This window comes from Dunckerocampus dactyliophorus, chromosome 7 (assembly GCF_027744805.1).
Source record: "Dunckerocampus dactyliophorus isolate RoL2022-P2 chromosome 7, RoL_Ddac_1.1, whole genome shotgun sequence".
In the NCBI taxonomy this organism is placed as follows: domain Eukaryota; kingdom Metazoa; phylum Chordata; class Actinopteri; order Syngnathiformes; family Syngnathidae; genus Dunckerocampus; species Dunckerocampus dactyliophorus.
In genome coordinates this window covers 9,175,910-9,195,392 of record NC_072825.1, presented here as the reverse complement: position 1 = coordinate 9,195,392, position 19,483 = coordinate 9,175,910, and the positions used below count along the sequence as shown (strand labels likewise).

At 40.7% G+C, this 19,483-nt stretch overlaps 2 protein-coding genes across 3 annotated transcripts; one reads left to right on the top strand and one right to left on the bottom strand.

The window, feature by feature from the left end:
- The first annotated feature begins 679 nt into the window (after positions 1 to 679).
- On the top strand, positions 680 to 14,281 carry plekhg6 (pleckstrin homology domain containing, family G (with RhoGef domain) member 6). The gene is made up of 15 exons (XM_054783163.1): positions 680 to 818; positions 2,345 to 2,604; positions 4,543 to 4,677; positions 5,019 to 5,156; positions 6,433 to 6,528; positions 6,603 to 6,653; positions 6,824 to 6,973; positions 8,514 to 8,624; positions 9,447 to 9,596; positions 9,657 to 9,791; positions 10,262 to 10,381; positions 10,450 to 10,582; positions 10,649 to 10,764; positions 11,322 to 12,499; positions 13,328 to 14,281. Exons 2-15 carry the CDS (start codon positions 2,467 to 2,469, stop codon positions 13,497 to 13,499), a joined length of 2,823 nt encoding a protein of 940 aa, XP_054639138.1. The 5' UTR covers positions 680 to 818; positions 2,345 to 2,466; the 3' UTR covers positions 13,500 to 14,281.
- On the bottom strand, positions 13,414 to 18,701 carry LOC129185746 (lymphocyte activation gene 3 protein-like). Of its 2 annotated transcripts, XM_054783165.1 has the most exons (9): positions 18,460 to 18,701; positions 18,129 to 18,386; positions 17,873 to 17,984; positions 17,421 to 17,641; positions 16,169 to 16,423; positions 15,786 to 16,100; positions 15,452 to 15,706; positions 15,255 to 15,370; positions 13,414 to 14,052 (listed from the first exon to the last, which is right to left on the bottom strand). In XM_054783165.1, the coding sequence occupies exons 2-9, from the start codon at positions 18,175 to 18,177 to the stop codon at positions 13,957 to 13,959; spliced, it is 1,419 nt and encodes a 472-aa protein (XP_054639140.1). In that variant the 5' UTR covers positions 18,178 to 18,386; positions 18,460 to 18,701; the 3' UTR covers positions 13,414 to 13,956. The 2 variants fall into 2 exon arrangements, with proteins under 2 accessions (XP_054639140.1, XP_054639139.1); XM_054783164.1 differs by having other exon boundaries at positions 18,129 to 18,701.
- Between the last annotated feature and the right edge of the window lie 782 nt (positions 18,702 to 19,483).

Genomic DNA, 19,483 nt, shown 5'->3' with positions numbered 1-19,483 from the left:
ATTTGACTCAGACTTTAGTCTGGTGACTTGACAATGCTTGGGATTTTTGGTGAGCGTGTTGAGTAAAATGTGTCCTCATTCAAAGTATTCAACTTTATTTCCAGCAAGACAACTAATTTTACCACAGAATCTGCCACATGAAATTGTAACGACATTTGTAAGGAACATTTCAAGCCTATGACTTGGGACTTGACTTGACCTGTCTTGTCTTGACTTGAGGCTTGACTTGGATTTGCATGTTTTTACTTGAGACTTGACTCAACACTTGGAATGGAAGACTTAAGACTTGCAAAACATTTGACTTTGTCCCACCTCTGCTATTTTTACAGAAAACTTGGGTTGAACGTCAAATTTTACCATTTTTGGGGCTTCGGTGGTTCCACTGTATTAAGTGGTGTCTTTTGACTTTAAAATGGTTCCTTGTTCACCATCCTCTGCAGTCTGATCAATTTCTCATTATACTGTGTGGCCCTGTTGTGAATATCACGAGCAATATTAGACGCAATTTTCTCCCATGTGGCGACGAGACACCCTTGAGATTGAAATAACAATCTGTCAGCACCTCACCGCACCGCACCTCACTCATTTCTTTTATTCCTCTTCTCTCATATGAGATCAACCCTGAGCACTGATTCGTGGGCCGCACAATGCAGTCGTTCCCGTCGGGCCAGTTGTGAGACGGCACAGGTGAAAGCACGGAGGGGAGGGACCCGGGTAAACAGGACGAAGAGGAAAAGAAGAAGAAGGAGGAGGAGGAGGAGAAAGCGAACAGAAACTAAAGATGACCATGTTACACTAATGGATACACTCAAGCCCAGGTAAGTTTTTTTGTAGTTTATTCTATAATGTGTTTGTTGTACTCTCACAAGAAAGTTTAGCTCATAGTTTCACTGTGTTACAACGTACTTCTTCACGATTTGTTAACTCACCTGGCAGGAAACTATACCAGGAAGCTTATTTTATACGCTTACACACTGACTGTGATTTACAGCCTAGGCCAATGCAGCCTGCAGGGATTAGAGGGGATAAACGTGATATTTGCGGTCACCAATCAATCAAATCATCCGAGATGGATTGCTTTTCAATTCCACCAGGTCACAGTTCAAAATCTGTGACAACACAAACGCTGGTTTCAGGCAAATCAAGCTGCATTACAAGACTTGTTTGTGTTTCCTCTCAGTAAACAGTATTGTATACGTCACGTCTTCAACGAATGGCCAACAATGTTAGGCACACCTGTACAACTGTTGTATCACATATAATATTATCTAATATTTTCATTGACTGATTTATTTACCGCTATATACTATGTTGTTGAGTGAAGATGTGGAACAAAGTACACGCACGAGAAGATTTTGTGCCATTCACTTTTTTATTTTGAAGATATTTTGTGTTGACAGAGGATATTCAGGTCAGAACGTGCGTATCTGTTCCCTAAATTTGACTAAAATGGAAGAGTCACACAAAAAAGTGACACTTTTTTCCCTTCTGACAAAAAAGTGTCACATTGAAAATTTGGATCCCACATTTATCTTGACATAAACTAATTCAATCTTGGAAATTAAATTATTTCGTTTCAGACGACTGGCTGTCGATTAAAATTGTTTTGTCCATAAGATGGCACAACTTTTTCCCCCTTCAAAATATGCAGTAAAAAGACACACGTCTTTTTCCCTGAATAAAAAAAACAGTGGAGTTATGTAAACATAATAGGTTAAAATATTTATACATGTATATGTGTATATATGTATATTTCAAAAGGGCACATATTACATTTTTGGTCTTTAGGACCTTGAGTGTGAGGTGTTTTTTTTTTAATCTGACACTGTAGAAAAAAATAACAATTTATGAAAAATGTTGCTGCCAATCATTGACACATCTCAAGACCTAATAATAATAATAATAACTCCTTGAATTTTTTATAGATTGATCTCCCATGGAATTCTCTCTGTGGAATTATATAGACTGAAGTACTTTTAGAGAAAAATATTAATATACATATACATTTTTTTGTCTAGAATGAACATTGCCACAGTACTGGATATTTAAAAAGGCTGTATGTATTTTTGATACAGCTCTTGTACTGGATGTCGTTCATTTGTGCAGGCGTGCCTAATGTAGTGGCCAGTGATTATAGCATACATTCTTCACTTGTAACTGGAAGCTGCAGGAGGACCTGCTGCAAGTTGGGGTGATATTTGTGGGAAAACGTTGACTCGAGCGCAGGAGTGACCTTGTTGCTAGGGTGAAAGGAGCTTGAGCAGTGTGAATGAAACTCACGGTGCAGATTCAGTGAATGATGCTATATTTTCACTTTCCTAATGACAATGCCCCCCTCCTGTAGACGCTCCTATTGTGGCCAGCTGACCTTGACTTGGCAATGAGCGAGCCTGTGGACACAACGTCCCCCTCACTCTAAACATCACATATGAGCGCCCTTGGATACATCTTTATCATTCATCAGAAATGGAGGCAGTATCAGTGCCGTCACGTGATGCTGACAGGCTCGCGGTTGAGGACCTCAGAGAGTCTGATATGCAGGAGGACACCCCAGACCACAAGGGGCCAGCAGACAAAGTCAAATTCTATACATACGCTCATCAGGCAAGTAAAAGAAGACACAATTCTATTCTATATTCCTAATCATTAGGAATCATTACTAAGAATCATTAGCAGCATCATTTTATTATTAACTAGAAAAGCACTCGGACATCCTTCAAACGCCAGTTCCCACCATATTGATTCACACCAAAATAATAATGCTACATTTTTTGGGTCGGTCTTTGATATTTTTTAGAACCTGTTGGAAACGTGTTCCATATTTTACTTCCAAGTGCTCTGAACATTATTGTGGGTTGTATGCACAAATGCCAAAAATGGTCCTATCTCGCAATGTTCAAGAACCCTTTAAAAAATTCCTGTATCCAGACGGTGGTCTGGATCACCCCCCAAATTTGATCAGTTCTTATATCCATATCCCATTTCCAACAATTCCTGAAAATGTCATCCAAATCCATTCAGAACCTTTCAAGTTATTTTGCAAAAACAGCAGCAAAAACATGAACATGAACAAGTTGAACATGCTACTTTGCATTTAACATCAATGTGCTTTGACAAGATGACAGATGACTTTTTATTTCATTTGTCCTTTTTATTCACCTCATATTTGGTCCAAAATGCTGATACTGTGTGGAAATGCATAAAGGTAAGATTTGATGACCTTATTGAGTGCTAATGTGCATGTTTGTGCAGTGCACCTCTGAAAAACAAACTCTAGGTTCGTACTGGTGGATGGTGGGTCTGTATTCATGAGTATTCATTCATAGTTCTTTTAATTTGATGTTGTTCCTGTCTTCGTTTTACACAATGCATAATAAATAATATCAATTAGATCGCTGTAATGTATGTATGTTTTGCTGATGTGTTGAAAATGTTTCCCGGTGACTAGCTAGCACGCCGTCAATGCTATTTAGATCCATTCTGGTCTTCAGTCATGGTCAAATTGACACAAGCTCCCAAATAGCTGTCCTCGGCTATGCCTGTGGGCAATTAGCAGCTTGAAACACAAATTTTAGTTTGCAGTTAAAAGCAAAAAATCCGCCGAGAGATGGCTCGCATCTAAAAACATTCGTTTGGTTGGGACACTCGTATGCCAAGGTACCACTGTATAAATGACAATAAAAAATATACCGGCTGTGCTCCGGCAACTTCTCACTTTTCAATTCAACTCACTGAGGCAGTAGATGAAATAACTTGGGTCTTGTTGTGAGAGCCATCTGCTAGGGCTTTGAAGCTAAACTTACCATTCAAAATACACTTTTCTTTGTCCATTTCTGCTCAGTATTTGTTCCCGTTTGTGGCTCCACAGCCACAGCTGCGTTTCATCAAACTACAGTGTGGGCCAAGGGTCAAAAAGAACGTCCACACGTTAATCGTTAAATTTCTGTTAATGCGTTATTAACGTGTGTGTGTGTGTGTGTGTGTGTGTGTGTGTGTGTGTGTGTATATATATATATATAAAAAATTTCTGTTCAAGAATTATGTTTATTTCTTACTGTATCAAAAATGAACCAAACAATGACCTTAAAACCAAGATACGCACTGAACCATGATTATGGTGTATGTTACACCTTTCGAAAATTGTAAAAATATTTTTTTAATATATTTTTATTTATGTTAAATATATATTACATTTGAAGAAACTAGAGCATGTAATATGTCTTATGTTTTAGTTTATTTTGAAATTGTTTTGGCACAATGAAGTGAATCTATAAAATGAAAAAAAATACAGTACACATGATTGTAAAAAAAAACAAACAACTAGATAGTAATATTGTAATATTAATTATGTGCATATGTTTGGTAAAATTGTTCCTTTTATTATATTATTTGTTGCATAATTTATCTCTATTTAGAGAAACATTTATTTGTTATTATTATTATTTCATGATTCATGTTTTTATAAATTATTTGCTTTCATTTCATTTTCATTTTTATTCTTATTATTATTTTTATTCGTGTAATTATGCCTTTTGTTTCCAGAGGCGGACAAGACAGAAAGTTGTGAGCGACTACGCATCTATGAGTAAGGGAGCGACAACAGCAGTCAAGCCCAGAGCTGCACTCAAACAAGTTTTTTTCAACCAGGGAGCGTCTGATAGGAACCCAACAGCTGAGGTACCATCTTGTCTTGTGGTTACCACACTACACTAGCTGCCTGTACAGCAGTACACCATGGGTTAATACAATACCTGTATAAATCTGTGTCACAAAAGACTGTACAATTTCTGTAGGACGTCAAATACAGGAAGTGAACAATCAGTAATTGCTGAGACATATGCAGGGTCTCAAATTCCACAGTTCCGTACTAACACGCTTTCTTTTGAGTGCATAATGTGTTTAGACAAGCAAGTGCGGCAAAACCATGTACTGTATTTGTGTTCCTGAAAGGAGTACTGACCTGGCTGAGGGAATGGAAATGGAACCCTATTGTGACATAAAATAATTCAACCTCTTAGGAGCAGAGTCAGCTGGATGTTCTCAAGCAGGAGCTGGAGGCCTTTGCTGTACCCGTCAGCTTGAAGTGGAGATGGAGGGAGGAAATTCGTGGAAGCACGTTGGAGAGGAACTGGACTGACATTGTCAACTCTCACTCGGTGAGAGACCCTTCTGAAAAAAAACCAAACAAAACAAATAATGTCTCTTAGTGTGATGGAGCAGCTGATTCACGTACTGCAGGTGATATGCATGCACTATGGGTGGGCGATACTGCAAACATTGGTATCGAGCCGACACTAAGTAAATACTGGGCCAGAATTGCCAATACCAATACTTTTCAAGAAAATGTAAGGATTTTGTGATTTTGCCTTTCATTTGTTGATCATGACTATAATCTGAATAAAACACATGATAAAAAATTTAGGCCAACAAAAAAATATTTTCATGCACAAACCTATTTGTGAACAATTTAACAAACACCCCGCCTGACTATAAAAATGTGTTTTGGATGTGTATGTCGTCCGAAGTCAGCTGGGATAGGCTCCGGCATACCCCCGCGACCTTAATGAGAAGAAACGGTATAGAAAATGGATGGAGGGGTGGAATTTAACAATATAAGACAATGTAACATTCATTCATTCATTCATTTTCTATGCCGTTAGTCCTCATTAGGGTCACGGAAGTATGCTGCAGCCTATCCCACCTAACTTTTGGGCGAGAGGCGGGGTACAACCTAGACTGGTCGCCATCCAATCGCAGGGCACATATAAACAAACAACCATTCACATTCACATTCATACCTTTGGGCAACTTCGTCTTCTATTAACCTAACATGCGTGTTTTTGGAATGTGGGAGGAAGCTTGCACAAGGAGAACATGCAAACTCCACATATATGAACCTAGAAAGTGTGTGGCCACCATGTTAACCACTAGGCCATTGTGCAGACAATGTAACAATATCAACAAAATACAGTTATAGCTGTTGATAATAAATAAGTAAACAAATGCAAAAACTACTACTAGCTCTCATAGGTTGTAAATTGGACTCGCATTCCCTTTTAAATCAGGAAAACTTCCACGCCGGCATCCGTGTTGCATCGTGTTGTTTTGTGGTTAACGTCTTTTTACACTTGTATGGCACATAAGGGTCTTAAGAAGTGAGATTTATAATGCATCACTACTGCCTCAATCACACATTCATCATTAAAGCTAAGGTGTTTTAACCTGTTAATATTAACAGTGATGAACTTCTTTTTACACTTGTATGACAGTTAAAAAGGTTACATGGTTTCTTATAAAATAGCCTATGTAGTCACTAAGTTTGATGATTTGGACAGTTTGACCCTGGAATGGATTATTAGGTTCCACTAATACATTTAGTGAGTTTCACTAGAAGTGAGCGCTCTTCTTACTGCTGTCTGTCTTTGTTGCCAGATAATGTCACGGATGCAGAGGTACCAGCAGGAAGCTCTGTGGGAGTTTGTGCACACTGAGCTCAGCTACATCAACAGACTTTTCATCATCAAAGATGTAAGACAGCGCCCACACCACATGATTAGTGTTAACTTTGTTTGACATGCATTTACACTCGATGCTTCTTGCAGTTGGTGATTGCAGCGTTGGTCAACTTGCACCTGCGTGGATTCCTCCAAGAGGTCAGTGCAGCTCGCCCTTTTTTTGGGGTCAGAACACATTTTCTGCTGCTCAGTAAGCCACAGACATGAGAGGAAACATTCAAATGTAGCACAGCATATTTCCATTTAGAAGGTGGAACAGTCATGCAACTTTGATTTTTCAACTTTTGCATTGACTTCCTGTTTGTCAGGTGACCCCCGAGCTGCTTTTCTGCAACCTCCCCGCCATCCTCAGCGCGCACCAACGGTTCTGGCAGGAAGTCATTTTTCCCATGTTACGGGAGGTCCGTTCCACAGGCAAGCCCTTTGACCCTGTGAGGTTAGAGGCTGGCTGCCTGCATGTGAGTGCTTACTGGGGGTGTTTTGAAGTCATGACACACAGTGGTGTGACAAAGTGTTTGCCCCCTTCCTGATTTCTTATTTTTTGCATGTTTGGCACACTTAAATATTTCAGATCGTCAAACAAATGTAAATATTAGTCAGTGACAGTTTTTAAATTAAAACTTTTTATTATTAAGGAAGAAAAAAAATCCAAACCTACATGGCCCTGTGTAAAAAAATTGATTGCCCTTCATAACTTAAGTCAGATTAATTGAGATCCATCAGTCTGGAAAAGGTTATAAAGCCATTTCTGAAGGTTTGGGAATCCAGCAAACCACAATGAGAGCCATTATTCACAAATGGTGAAAACATGGAACACTGGTGAACCTTCCCAGGAGTGGCCGACCAAGCAAAATGAGTGCAGAGACGACTCATCCAAGAGGTCATAAAAGACCCCACAACAACATCCAAAAAACTGCAGGCCTCACTTTCATCAGTTAAGGTCAGTGTTCATGACTCCACCATAAGAAAGACGCTGGGCAAAAACGGCCTGCATAGCAGAGTTCCAAGACAAAAAACACTGATGAACAAAATGAGCCTTAAGGCTCGTCTCAATTTTGCCAGAAAACATCTTGATGATCACCAAGACCTTTGGGAAAATACGCTGACGACACAAAAGTTGATCTTTCTGGAAGGTGTGCGTCCCATTACATCTGGTGTAAAAGTAACGCCTGCATTTCAGAAAAACAACATCATACCAACAGTAACATATGGTGGTGGTAGTGTGATGGTCTGGGGCTGTTTTGCTGCTTCAGGGCCTGGAAGACTTGCTGTGATAAATGGAACCATGAATTCTGCTGTCCACCAAAAAATCCTGAAGTAGAATGTCCAGCCATCTGTTCGTGACCTCAAGCTGAAACAATCTTGGGTTCTGCAGAAGGACAATGATCCAAAACACACCAGCAAGTCCACCTATGAATGGCAGAAGAAAATCAAAACAAAAACTTTGGAGTGGCCTAGTCAAAGTCCTGACCTGAATCCTATTGAGATGCTTTGGTATGACCTTAAAATGAATGAACAGAACAAGAATTTCATTGCATAGCAGAACTACCTGTTTTACTGTGCATATGACAGTAAAACTCTTGATCTTAAAAAGGCGCTTCATGGTCAAAAACCCTCCAATGTGGCTGAATTACAACAATTCTGGAAAGATGAGCGCTGTAAGAGACTCATTGCAAGTTATCGCAAACGCTTGATTGCAGTTGTTGCTGCTAAGGGTGGCCCAACCAGGGATCAATCACTTTTTCACACAGGGCCATGTAGGCTTGGATTTTTTTTTTCCCTTCATAATAAAAAGTTTAATTTAAAAACTGCATTTTGTGCTCAGTTGTGTTGTCATTGACTAATATTTCAATTTGTTTGGTGATCTGAGACATTTACTGTAAGTGTGACAAACATGCAAAAAAAAAAAAAGAAATCAGGAAGGAGGCAAACGCTTTCCACACCACTGTATATCACATATAAAAAGAATCAACATGCAGTCAATGTTTCTCTTTGCAGTTCCATGACCACTTCTCTCAGTACCAGCATTACTGTGCCGAGGAGGAAAACAGCATTGAGTTTGCACGCAAGCAGATGGAGAGCAACCCACATTTCTGCACATACGTCCAGGTGAGCCTCCTGTCACCAACATTATGTGCAAAAATATCTACACTGCTGACAGTGTTAAACATTATGTACTATATATACAGTTAGCACAGGCCAAGAATTACATTTTGGGGAAGATCTGGATGTAATAATGTATTTCTAACGTTTGTGTCATGCAGTGGTGCCGCCTGTCTGTTCGTCAGCCCATGAACCAGAAAGTAGCCTGTTAGCTACAAAGCTGATGGACAAACAAACACACTTCTATTAACAGCTTGGCCTTGGGTCCGGCTTCTACTGATGGTTAGGTTTAGGCTTAGGGTTTGGATTAGTGTTTCTGGGTTTGGACCATGGTTTGGACGTGGTTTAGAGTTTGGGTTAAATTTGGTCTAAGGATTAAGGTTAGGGTTACGGTTAAGGTTAGTGATAGGGTTAGGATTAGGGCCATGGTTTGGGTTCGGGTTAGGTTTGGTGCATTAAGAAACAGTGCTGCATGTTTTCAGAGCACAGGCAAGCCATGACATCAATGCCTCCTTCTAATGATTCAACTTCTCTCAGTGGTTTGAGGTGTTTCTATTCCCACTTACGAGAACGCTGACTGTACGACTACCACCTCAGCACTCTTACATTGTTGCACCTGGCACGGAAAGCAAACCATCACTAAACTAAATGCCTCGAAGGCTTAGACGAAAGACTACATCCTGATGACAGACGGTGTGCTCAGACTCAGTCATCACTCCTCTAAGTGCAGCTTTAAAGGCTGTTTTTGTTTTAAAAATGTAATCGGTTCTCTTGCTGACAGTCAAAATGACAGCAAAGACAATCAAATGATGCTTGTTTCTTTTCCAGTGGGTGGAGACTCACCCTCAGTGTCAGCGCATGCGCATCGGCGACATGCAGGCCAAACCCCACCAGAGGATCACCAAGTACCCCCTCCTTCTCAAGGCTGTGCTCAAAACCACCTTGGACCTTCGTGTGCAGCGCAGCCTTCGCAGTATGGTGAGAAACTATGAAAGCCAACAAAGAAGCATATTATTAAAATCTTCCTTCCCTTCCCAGTTATCCAGCGTGAACACTTTCCTAGAGAGCATCAATGAACACCTGAGGGTGAAGGATGAGGAGATGGCGCTCTCCATCTCTGCGCAGAGGCTGGAGGGATATGAGATGGAGGGAATAAATGAGGAAATTGACAAGGTAAAAAAAAATGTTGGACCAGGAGAAGACGAGGCTTTGGACAACCCTGCTGGAAGAAATAATGGAAGTATAAATAGTCTGTTCCGGGGTCGAGCTGTCACCCTCATCAAACGTTTATGTAATGTTAAGTTAAGTAAGTTTGTTTTAACATTGTTTTAACATTCTTAGCTAGCATACAAGTGCAAAAAAGAAGTTAGCCACTGTGGAACGTGAAAAACACAACACTCAACCATAACTTCCAGTGTTGGGACACTGCCGGAGACTTACCGTGTTTCAGCGTTTCACTGACCTTCTTTTGCAATAAATGTGGCAAATATACCATAATGAGGAGAAGCGGTATAGAAAATGGATGGATGGATGGATGTGGCACATATCCAAACAAAAGCGAGTTAATCCTGCGTGACGTCATGCAAAAAGCCAAGGCTGTAGAGGCACTTCTTTTGCTCACATTCATCACATCCCCTCCGCAGCATGTCCGAGATGTCTGTCAGTTTAAGCTGACGTGCCCCATTGGAGGCGTCAGTCCAGAGGTGGTACGCAAACTCCTCTTGGAGGAGAACCTGAAAGTCCGAGGCAGAAAAGACAGCAAGGTGAGCCACAATGGATCCAATTTGCTCTTTCACTTTACATCCCAACTCACCTCATCTCCATGTGGCAGCTGGAGGTGGTGGCTCTACTCTTCTCAGATGTTCTTCTCATGACCAAAGTGCAGAAGAAAGGCGAACACCTGAAGGTGGTACGACCCCCTGTAGCCCTGGACAGGACCTACTGCATTGCACTTAAGGATAACTGTGAGTACAATCAAGGGAAAGTTGTGGAAGATTTCAGTTTTCATTAAGGCATGCCCCTTCTTGCAGGTTCTTTTCTTCTGGTGGAGGTGGGGGAGCTTTGTTGTCCTGTAAATGTCTATGTATTTGTAACAAGCACCCCAGAAAGCTGCTCCACTTGGGTGTCCACCATTAATCAGGCAAAGGTAAAACAAACAAAAAAATTCATTAACTACTCTTTTTTTTTTTTTTTTTTTTACTTTAATAATGATTTGGAGAGCATAAGAGAATTGAAAGGACAATGTAGCTGCTGCACAACACAGCAGCAAGAGAACCACTGTTGCAACAGCGGTAAAGAGCAAACTGGCGGGTAACACACATGAGCAGCAACATTTTAAAGCACACGCAGAGGTAGATAACGAAGTTGGAATGCTGACCACTCGTGATACTTCAAATGCAACTACTGTCATCTTGTGGATTTAAAAAAAAACTATCTCGGGGGTTGCCCCCAGCCACAGATGTTAATGTCAGTGTTTTTTGACCTGCTCTAATTAGAGACCCTGACGGTTATTTGCTTTTGTAGACCACACACCCTAAGGTAAGGTAACGTAACCCTAAGTTAACATAGCACGTTTCAAAATACATTTTATTCTTTAGCTGCCGCTGACGTCCTGTGGTGTGAATACTTTGTAAACTGCTGCTCTAGAGTCTGGACTTGAAACATTGTGGCATGAAATCGCTATTTGTGATTGTACGTTGCCAGGCGATGCTGGAAAACTTGAGGGAGGCCGAGAGGGGAAGACCCTCGGGGGAGAAAAGACCTCCGGTGGCTGATAGGACAAATGACGCAAATGGTGAAGTCATAGTGGCTCAGGTGGTAAACGGTGCTGAAGCAGGGCGTCAGGATTCTGCTGGATTGTCGCACCGGAGACTGGCCATCAAGGACAAAGCCTGGAGAGAAAGACAAAGTGAGGTTCATCAAGATGAGGAACAGAGTCAGTCTCTAACTTGGAAGAACACTAATCCATCCACCGCTAAAATAGTCGCAAAACAGATTTCTGAAAAAGTCATGGATCCATTCCTCCGCACTGCCACCCGGCCACGTACTCTTGTGCCAGGCGGTTACCCAGCTGTGGACTACCCAATGGATGACCTGAACACTTCAACGGAACCATCAAAGAAGCAGCTAGCAGGAGATTTCCAACCTGCTCACTATTCCACCTGGCAAAAACACAATCCTACACAGTTGGGAAACATAGCGTTGTCTCCTGAGACTGAGAATCTGAAGTCCGCTCTATTACACAAGAAGACGGCAGTCAATGCAAACCAAGACTCCCCACCTCAAACGGTGCAAGGTTCAAAGCCAACTTGGTCGGCATCCAACAACTCCTCCTCCAATTCCGATTCTGACTCCAGCCTGAACACAAAGAGCTCCAATTCCCACCTGGTGCTGAAGCTTGGCTCCCTAAAGCCCACCCATGGCACCTTTTGGACTACAAACAACTCCAGAGTCTCACCAGACCCTCAGACCTTGTCTGAACCTGAACGGACAACACTTAGCTTTAACAATAAAAAGCCCAGACTGAAAACCCAAAGGAGTGTTTCCAATCCTACCACCGGAATTCCAGAGGAGTCCTCCAGCATGTCCGCTCCACCGTCTCCTCTGAAAGATCTTCTGGAAAGGGCCAAGGGAAGAACGAGAGACAAAGATGTTTCAAAAAGCCACAAAAACGTACCTATGACCCATTTAAATCCCAGGTACCATCCTCCTCCATCTCCATTGCTGTCCACCTCGTCATCACCGTCCCCGACTGATGGAGACAGAGACGCGGAGTGGGAGGAGGGAGGAGAGGTGCAGCTGCTCAGGCACCGAGCCCTCACGGTGAGTCAAGGATGGAGGGAGCAACTGGTGGACGGAGAGGACGATGACAAGATGTACAGGTAAGGAACTCCGTAATGTGCATGCCAGGCCAATCGTTGGTGATGTCATGTAGTGGAATACAAATACAAAAGGAATTCATCAACCCAAGGGCAGAAAGAAGCGTGTACCATGACACCAAAAGGAAAGAGGATTAATTAACCACTGTGCAATAAAAGTAGATCAAACTAAAATAAAGTAAAACTACTCATCCATTGAAGGTGACTGACAGCTACAGTAAAACTGTGCCGGCTTGTTGGCAAGCTTCTCGTGTCGTTTTAATGTTTAATGTCACCTTAAGTTCAGTTTCCTGTTCAATGGCTATCATCGCATTTTTTCCTTTTTGCCATCGCTGGTACCCTTCTGTGGTGGCGTCACAATAAAATTGTAAAAGAAAAAGCAATTTTCAAAGTAACCTTTCCTGTCGTACAAATATAACAGGATTACTAAAGTGAAATAAAGTATCCTGTAACTACTAACCCTTTGAAGCTGCCTGACATAGTAAAAATGTGCCATTCATTGGCCATTTTGCTCATTTTATTGTTCTATGTTGCAGTGAGTGCTGTTTCCTGTTCCACGGTTATCGTCACATTTTCCCCTTTGTCATCACAAGTTGTTGTCGTTGTTGCATCACAAAAAAGTCAACCAGAAAGCAAAACACAAAGTTTTGTTTGACTTTTGGGGCATTTTTCCCGTATATTCAGGTCCAACTAAAAAAATGTTGCACTGTACTTTTTATTATTATAAATCAGAACACTACTGTAGTTTTGCAACATAAAATCTAATATGAGGCTTTGTAAGAGTGACTCAGGCACTGTACTTCTAATGTGCATGCATGTCTTCCTGTTTAGCCCTCTCTTTACAAACGGTGTCAACGTGGACTGGCCCGGCTGGTGCTTTGACGACAAGGAGGTGATGAACTATTTGCATCCTGGAGGCAAAAGAGCTGCGGACGGTATCAGTCAGTCGTTGGCGCTCTGTGATCTTTCCGAGCAAGACTTGGGGCCGTATAGTCAAGTGTAGTAAAGACACTGAGCTCATCTTACATATTGGAACCTTTTTTGACTTGAATGTGGTTTACAAATATGTCTGTGTCTGGTGTATGTACAGGTACAGAACATTCATGTAACTTATTTATATTGGTCATTGTTTTGTGTAAATATATTTGGAATGTTTTATTTCCTGTTTGTATTACTAGTCATTTCCCACAGAACCTACTTTTTTATTGTGTAGTGAATAAAACCATTTCCCACTCTGTGTAAAAACACATGTTCATGTCTTTCTTTAGCAAACATTGGTTCATGTACAAAAATATACAAAACAACTGTCTCTAAGCCTCTGACGTAATGTCCATCCATCCACTTTCTATGCTGCTTAGGGTTGCGGGGGCATGCTGGAGCCCAGCTGGCTTCGGGCGAGAAGTGGGGTACACCCTGGACTGATCGCCAGCCAACGGCAGGGCCTCTGACGTAACGTGCCCTCACGTTTTCACATGGCTTTTCTCTCTTTTGTCACGCTCGTTGGACTTAACGTGAAGAATGGTCTCCAGTGCAGAGAACTGGAAGATGCTTTTTCTCTGTCGGGCGGAAGAAACAAATGGCAGTGAGCACAATAACAGTAAATGCATTTAAGATTCTGTGCAAGGTGAAAGAGAGCTGGATGGAGTCACATTAGAAGCAGCTATGAAAAAGCCGGGTTACCAAATAATTGTTTATCATTTTGTAGTTAATAGGTAGTTAATAGAAAGCTTATTAGTTAGTATTAGTATTAGTTTATTGTATAGTTTCATTATTTCTATTGTTAATTTTTGAATCATATTTTCATGGTAGGTCATTAAATAATATACCAAACACTAGCTTTTTTAAAAAAAAAGAAAAAAAGACAAAGTAGCATTTTTAACGGCATGGCCCAATTTAGTAATTTAGTGTCTTTGCATTTCTTCATATTTTTTTATTTTTATTTCTATTGTTAATTTTTGAATCATATTTTCATGGTAGGTCATTAAATAATATACCAAACACTAGCTTTTTTAAAAAAAAAAGAAAAAAAAGACAAAGTAGCCTTTTTAACGGCATGGCCCAATTTAGTAATTTAGTGTCTTTGCATTTCTTCATATTTTTTTAATATTCACTGAAGTATTTTTGTGGTTACTTTGAAATGTATCATTTTAATTAATCATAATTAATCATTTTAATTAATCATAACTAATGAATTTTTTTTTTTACTCTTGATGTTTTGAAATGATGACATTATAAATTGTTTTTATGTAAAAATATATATTCAGCGTAGTATGTTGGCTATCTTTGTTGAGTTTTTTGCGAATCACCAGTTTTTTGTGTGCGTGGGTTTAGGCGGGGGTTTTACATTATTAGAATTGTATTTAATGCAAAAATAGCCTATAGAAAAATCAACAACTAAACCTAACTGTTTCGAAATGATCACATAATGAAAAAGCATTATCGTATTCACTGCAGTATTTACTCGGCCATCTTTGTGGAGTGTGTTGAGGCTGGACTGTTTGATGCTGGTGCTTAAGCTTTTTATTTATTTATTTTAGTTTGTCAAATACTTTGGAATAATCTTGGGCCCGAGACGGAATTGTTTTGAAATGATGACATAATGTAGTGGGTTTATAGCCAAGTAGTCAGTGCCATGTGTCGGCCATATTTGTGGCATGTATGGACTTGACAATATTAGGCATCCACAGAAGAGTTATTTCCATATACTGTACAGTACAGTGTCTTTTCAATTTGCAATATGTAAATAAATGACTCTTACCCTCTGGTGGTTTTTGTATATCTGAGCCAGGATCAGAATCAGAAGGACGAGGAGGACACTGAGACTGAGCGCAATTGATGTGTTATACAAAGAACTTGTTGACCCCGTAAGATGACCTGTGATATTTAAAGGGGAAAAAAATGAAAAGTCAAATAAAAATCAAATTAAATAGAATTAAAAAATAAATCAAAAGTTACCATTCTGAGGAGCGACGCGATGCGTTACGTTTCCCAGAAGGCCGTCTTTCCCGTGGAACCGACACACCCACTCGCCCACACCCTCAACGTTCACCTTGCTCATTTCAAGAGTCTTTCCCACCTGGATGGATTTAACCAAGCGTGTGCCACTGGGGTCATAGGTCACGTGAACCCACTCGTAATGGGTGACCTCACTGGTGTCCGTCAGCTGACATGTCAGCGTCACCATTTTCCTCCATGAGATGCTGCGGTCAACTATAAACACACACGTTCATGAATACAATTTATTGTGAAAGATGAATAAAAAGATGAGAAAACTTATACCACTTAATACTTTTTGCGACGACTAGCTGCATCCTTCGAGACAGGCTTTGTCCTCCAACCACACCGGCACATCTGTACCTTCCTTCATCTTCAAGACTGACATCTTCCAACCGGGCCGACTGGTCCCAAGCAGGCTTGGAAGCTGGTGATGAAGAGGAAAAGGAAGGAGGAAGATGACCAGGAGGTTTAGATGAAGAGCCAGGATGAAGTTTCCGCCAGCTGGGTTTGGAGGGGAATGAGCCAGGGGAGAATACACAAGGGAGGGTGGCTGCACATCCCACAGCTGCATACACTCTCGTGTCATCTGTGGGTGGAAGGATGATTCCTGCAGGGAAAGAAAGGAAACTGTAAAGACAAAAATCATCTTCTCTGGTCTATAAAAGTTCCTCTTACCTTTCACAGTTAAAGATGCAGATGCCCGACCCTCAAAGCCCCGGTGGACCACCACACAAGTCCACTCTCCTGTCAGTGTCACGCGAGCCCTTTCCTCCACAGTCCACTGAGCGGTCTCAAGGTTCTCTCCACTTGCAGACACAAATGTGCTGTTGTTCAATCTCCACTGCACGCTGGCACCCAGGGGCTCGGGTGTTACACTGCAGCGGATGGAAAACTTCATCCCGGCAACGGGGGCCGCCGAGGAGAAAGACACTACAAAGAAATTGTCACATTTTATCTTTGTACCTTTAAAAAAAATGGCTTTATACATTGTTGTTATTCATAGATGAATGTATGGCTTCCACTTAAAAATACATGCAACAATAATCAGTATAAATAAGATTAGAGTTCTTATTATTGTTTATTATTATTTTACATTTTACTTTATCGATATGATCAAATATTTATATACATTCTTATTTATACGATCATATGTATATTTTATTCTATGTGTTTAATACAATTATTTATTACATTTATATGATAATGTTTCTATTAAAAACAACCAATAATATAAAAAATGATGAAACTGCAAGGTTTTTTTTGCACCGATTAAAAGATATAAAAATAATAATAAAAATCTCTACCATAGAGCAAGGTCTTTAAAGTATTTAAGAAGAGTTTTTCTTTTGCTTTTATCTTTTATTTACTTGTTATTTTTCCTTTCTAAGGTGTCTAAAAGTATTTTAGAAATGATACAGAGCAGAAATTTAGCAATAGTAAATTTAAATATGACTCCGGTTCCCTCCCACATTCCAAAAACATGCATGTTAGGTTAACTGGAGACTCTAAATTGTCCATAGGTATGAATGTGAGTGTGAATGGTTGTTTGTCTATATGTGCCCTGCGATTGGCTGGCGAGCAGCTCAGGGTGTACCCCGCCTCTCGCCCAAAGCCAGCTGGGATAGGTTCCAGCATACCCCCGCGACCCTAATGAGGATAAGCGGCATAGACGATGGATGGATGGATGGAAATTTAAATATGTACATATAGTAAAATATTTAGTAAAGTATTCCTGTGCATACATAAATTTGCTATGTTGTTGTAGATCTTATACTTTTAACTTCCTGTTCCTGCCACTACTATACAGACAGATTGTTTGAATTGAAAGGTTTCATGATGAGCATATATTATTTTCATAAAAAGAGGAAAAGAATAAATTAAAGTGAACAATAGAATATAATAATTGGTATTATTGGAAGAATAGTACCTTTGATGACTCTCAGCATGACCGAGCGTGTCATGGACTGTCCTCCACTGGTGAACCCGCACACAAACAGGCCGCCATCGCCCTCCCTGATGTTGTTGATGTGCAGACTGCAGTCACCTCTTTCTAACCGGGAGTGGGGGCATCGCACACGTCGGGCTCCTCTCTGCAGCCATCTGTAGCCCCAAAACTGCATGCCGCTCTTGTCTTGTCTCCAGACTGTACTGTGGACGGAGAGGCCACAACTGTCATTCATTTAAAGGGCGTTCAATGCGCTTCTTCTACACCAAACTCATCCAAGCATGCCTGTATGGTTCTCGCTTTGTGCACCGGGGACAGAAAAGTGCCTTCCTCAAGCTTTTCCCACAAAGTTGGAATGTCCAAAATATGTCAAAATGATGAAGAATGAAGAATAATAGGACTTGAATTCCATCAAAACTATAGAGCGGTCTTACTCTTGGTTGTCTTTCCTCCAGGTGACAACATGGGATGAAGTGTTGCAGACGCACGGGAGTACAACCTGGGAGCTGGACTCTGCAAACACTTCCTGTACCTCACGGTGACCCTCTAGGACAACAAAGAGAAATTAAAATGTGCAACTGCCATCTGCACCCGCGACCCGAGTGAGGACAAGCGGCTTAGAAAATGGACAGATGGATGAATGAATGGAACTTCCATCATTTAAAACAATGAAATTCCCCCATAAATTACCTGTCATAGACAATGAAATCAGGCCAAACACCAACCACGCCAACAGCATGTCTTGTAGTCTCTTTTGACAATATGTGAAATGCTTCCCCTCTGCAGGTGACTTTTTGGTGATGTTGCGTGATAAGATGTATCATATATGCCTGAAGATGGGGGTGGAGTTTCTGTGTTTTGGTTGTTCCTCTGCTGTGTTCTCTGTCAGCTTGGAAACTTTAAGCGGGAGGAGACCCACTTCCTCCCACGGATTCTCTTTTTCTGTCTCTTACACATAAACATGCTGCGTGAACGTAAATACTGCAAGGTAGCACAACTTAAAGGCGTCACTTGTTCACACCTTCAGGGCCACAAAACCAAGCGGTTATTGTGCATCAGCGTGTGTCCTCCGTCAATGCTGGTCAGTCATCTTTCACAACGTCGATTGACATCATCACCAGTAAAAGCCGTGAAAGCCAAAGAGAAGAATGCATGCGTATGCTGTACATAAAAGTCACCCACTCACACTATTGTCCATTAAATGTCAATAAAAGTCTAATCAAACCACAGAATGGTAACCATAGAACAGGAATTATTGCAACATAGGTTGCGCGGGTACCCAAATTTCTGTCACTAAACGGATGCTAACATAAAAGCACTTTCCACTTCCCATACAATCCAGTAATACCTACAAAACGCCATTAGGTGACACCTTCCTGTTCGCTCTCCATTCAAGCATCTTCGTAGTTCAAGAAGTTTTACGTTAACTTATTATTTATAATAACAATAGTGAGCTTCTGTGTGACAGATAAGCATGTTAGAATTCATTAAAACATTTTCTGTATTATTCATAAAAGTGTTATGATGCCGACAGTTTGGCCCTGGAATGGATTAATTCACTTTCCGAAAATTCAAACCACGTGTACATTCGAGGTTTAAAATATTTTGGTTACCTCACCAAAATATTAGACGAAGCTCTATGCAGCAACCATAGTCATAAAACCTACTGAGAAATATACATAATACATATACATATACCTACATTTCCAAACTGAATATTATTATCATTGGTGGAGGTCAATGACGTGTGGTCAGGAAAGGCAGGTGAGGGGAGGGGGGAGGGGAAGCAGAGCCTCACCTGTCACAATGGAAAATTAAAAAATAATAATGATAATATAATATAAGTATTAATATTTGTCCATTGAGCTGTATTATGAATGTCTTTTCTGTATTATTCCAATCGTTTTTCACATTATCGTAATTAAGAATGGCCAAATTTGCACATTTCCTGATCAAATACAGGGCAAAAACCTCAGATGAGGCTGCCATGAGCGTCTCTTCTCGGCTTAATTAAGTCAAGATGGAGGATTACATATCCATGCTCA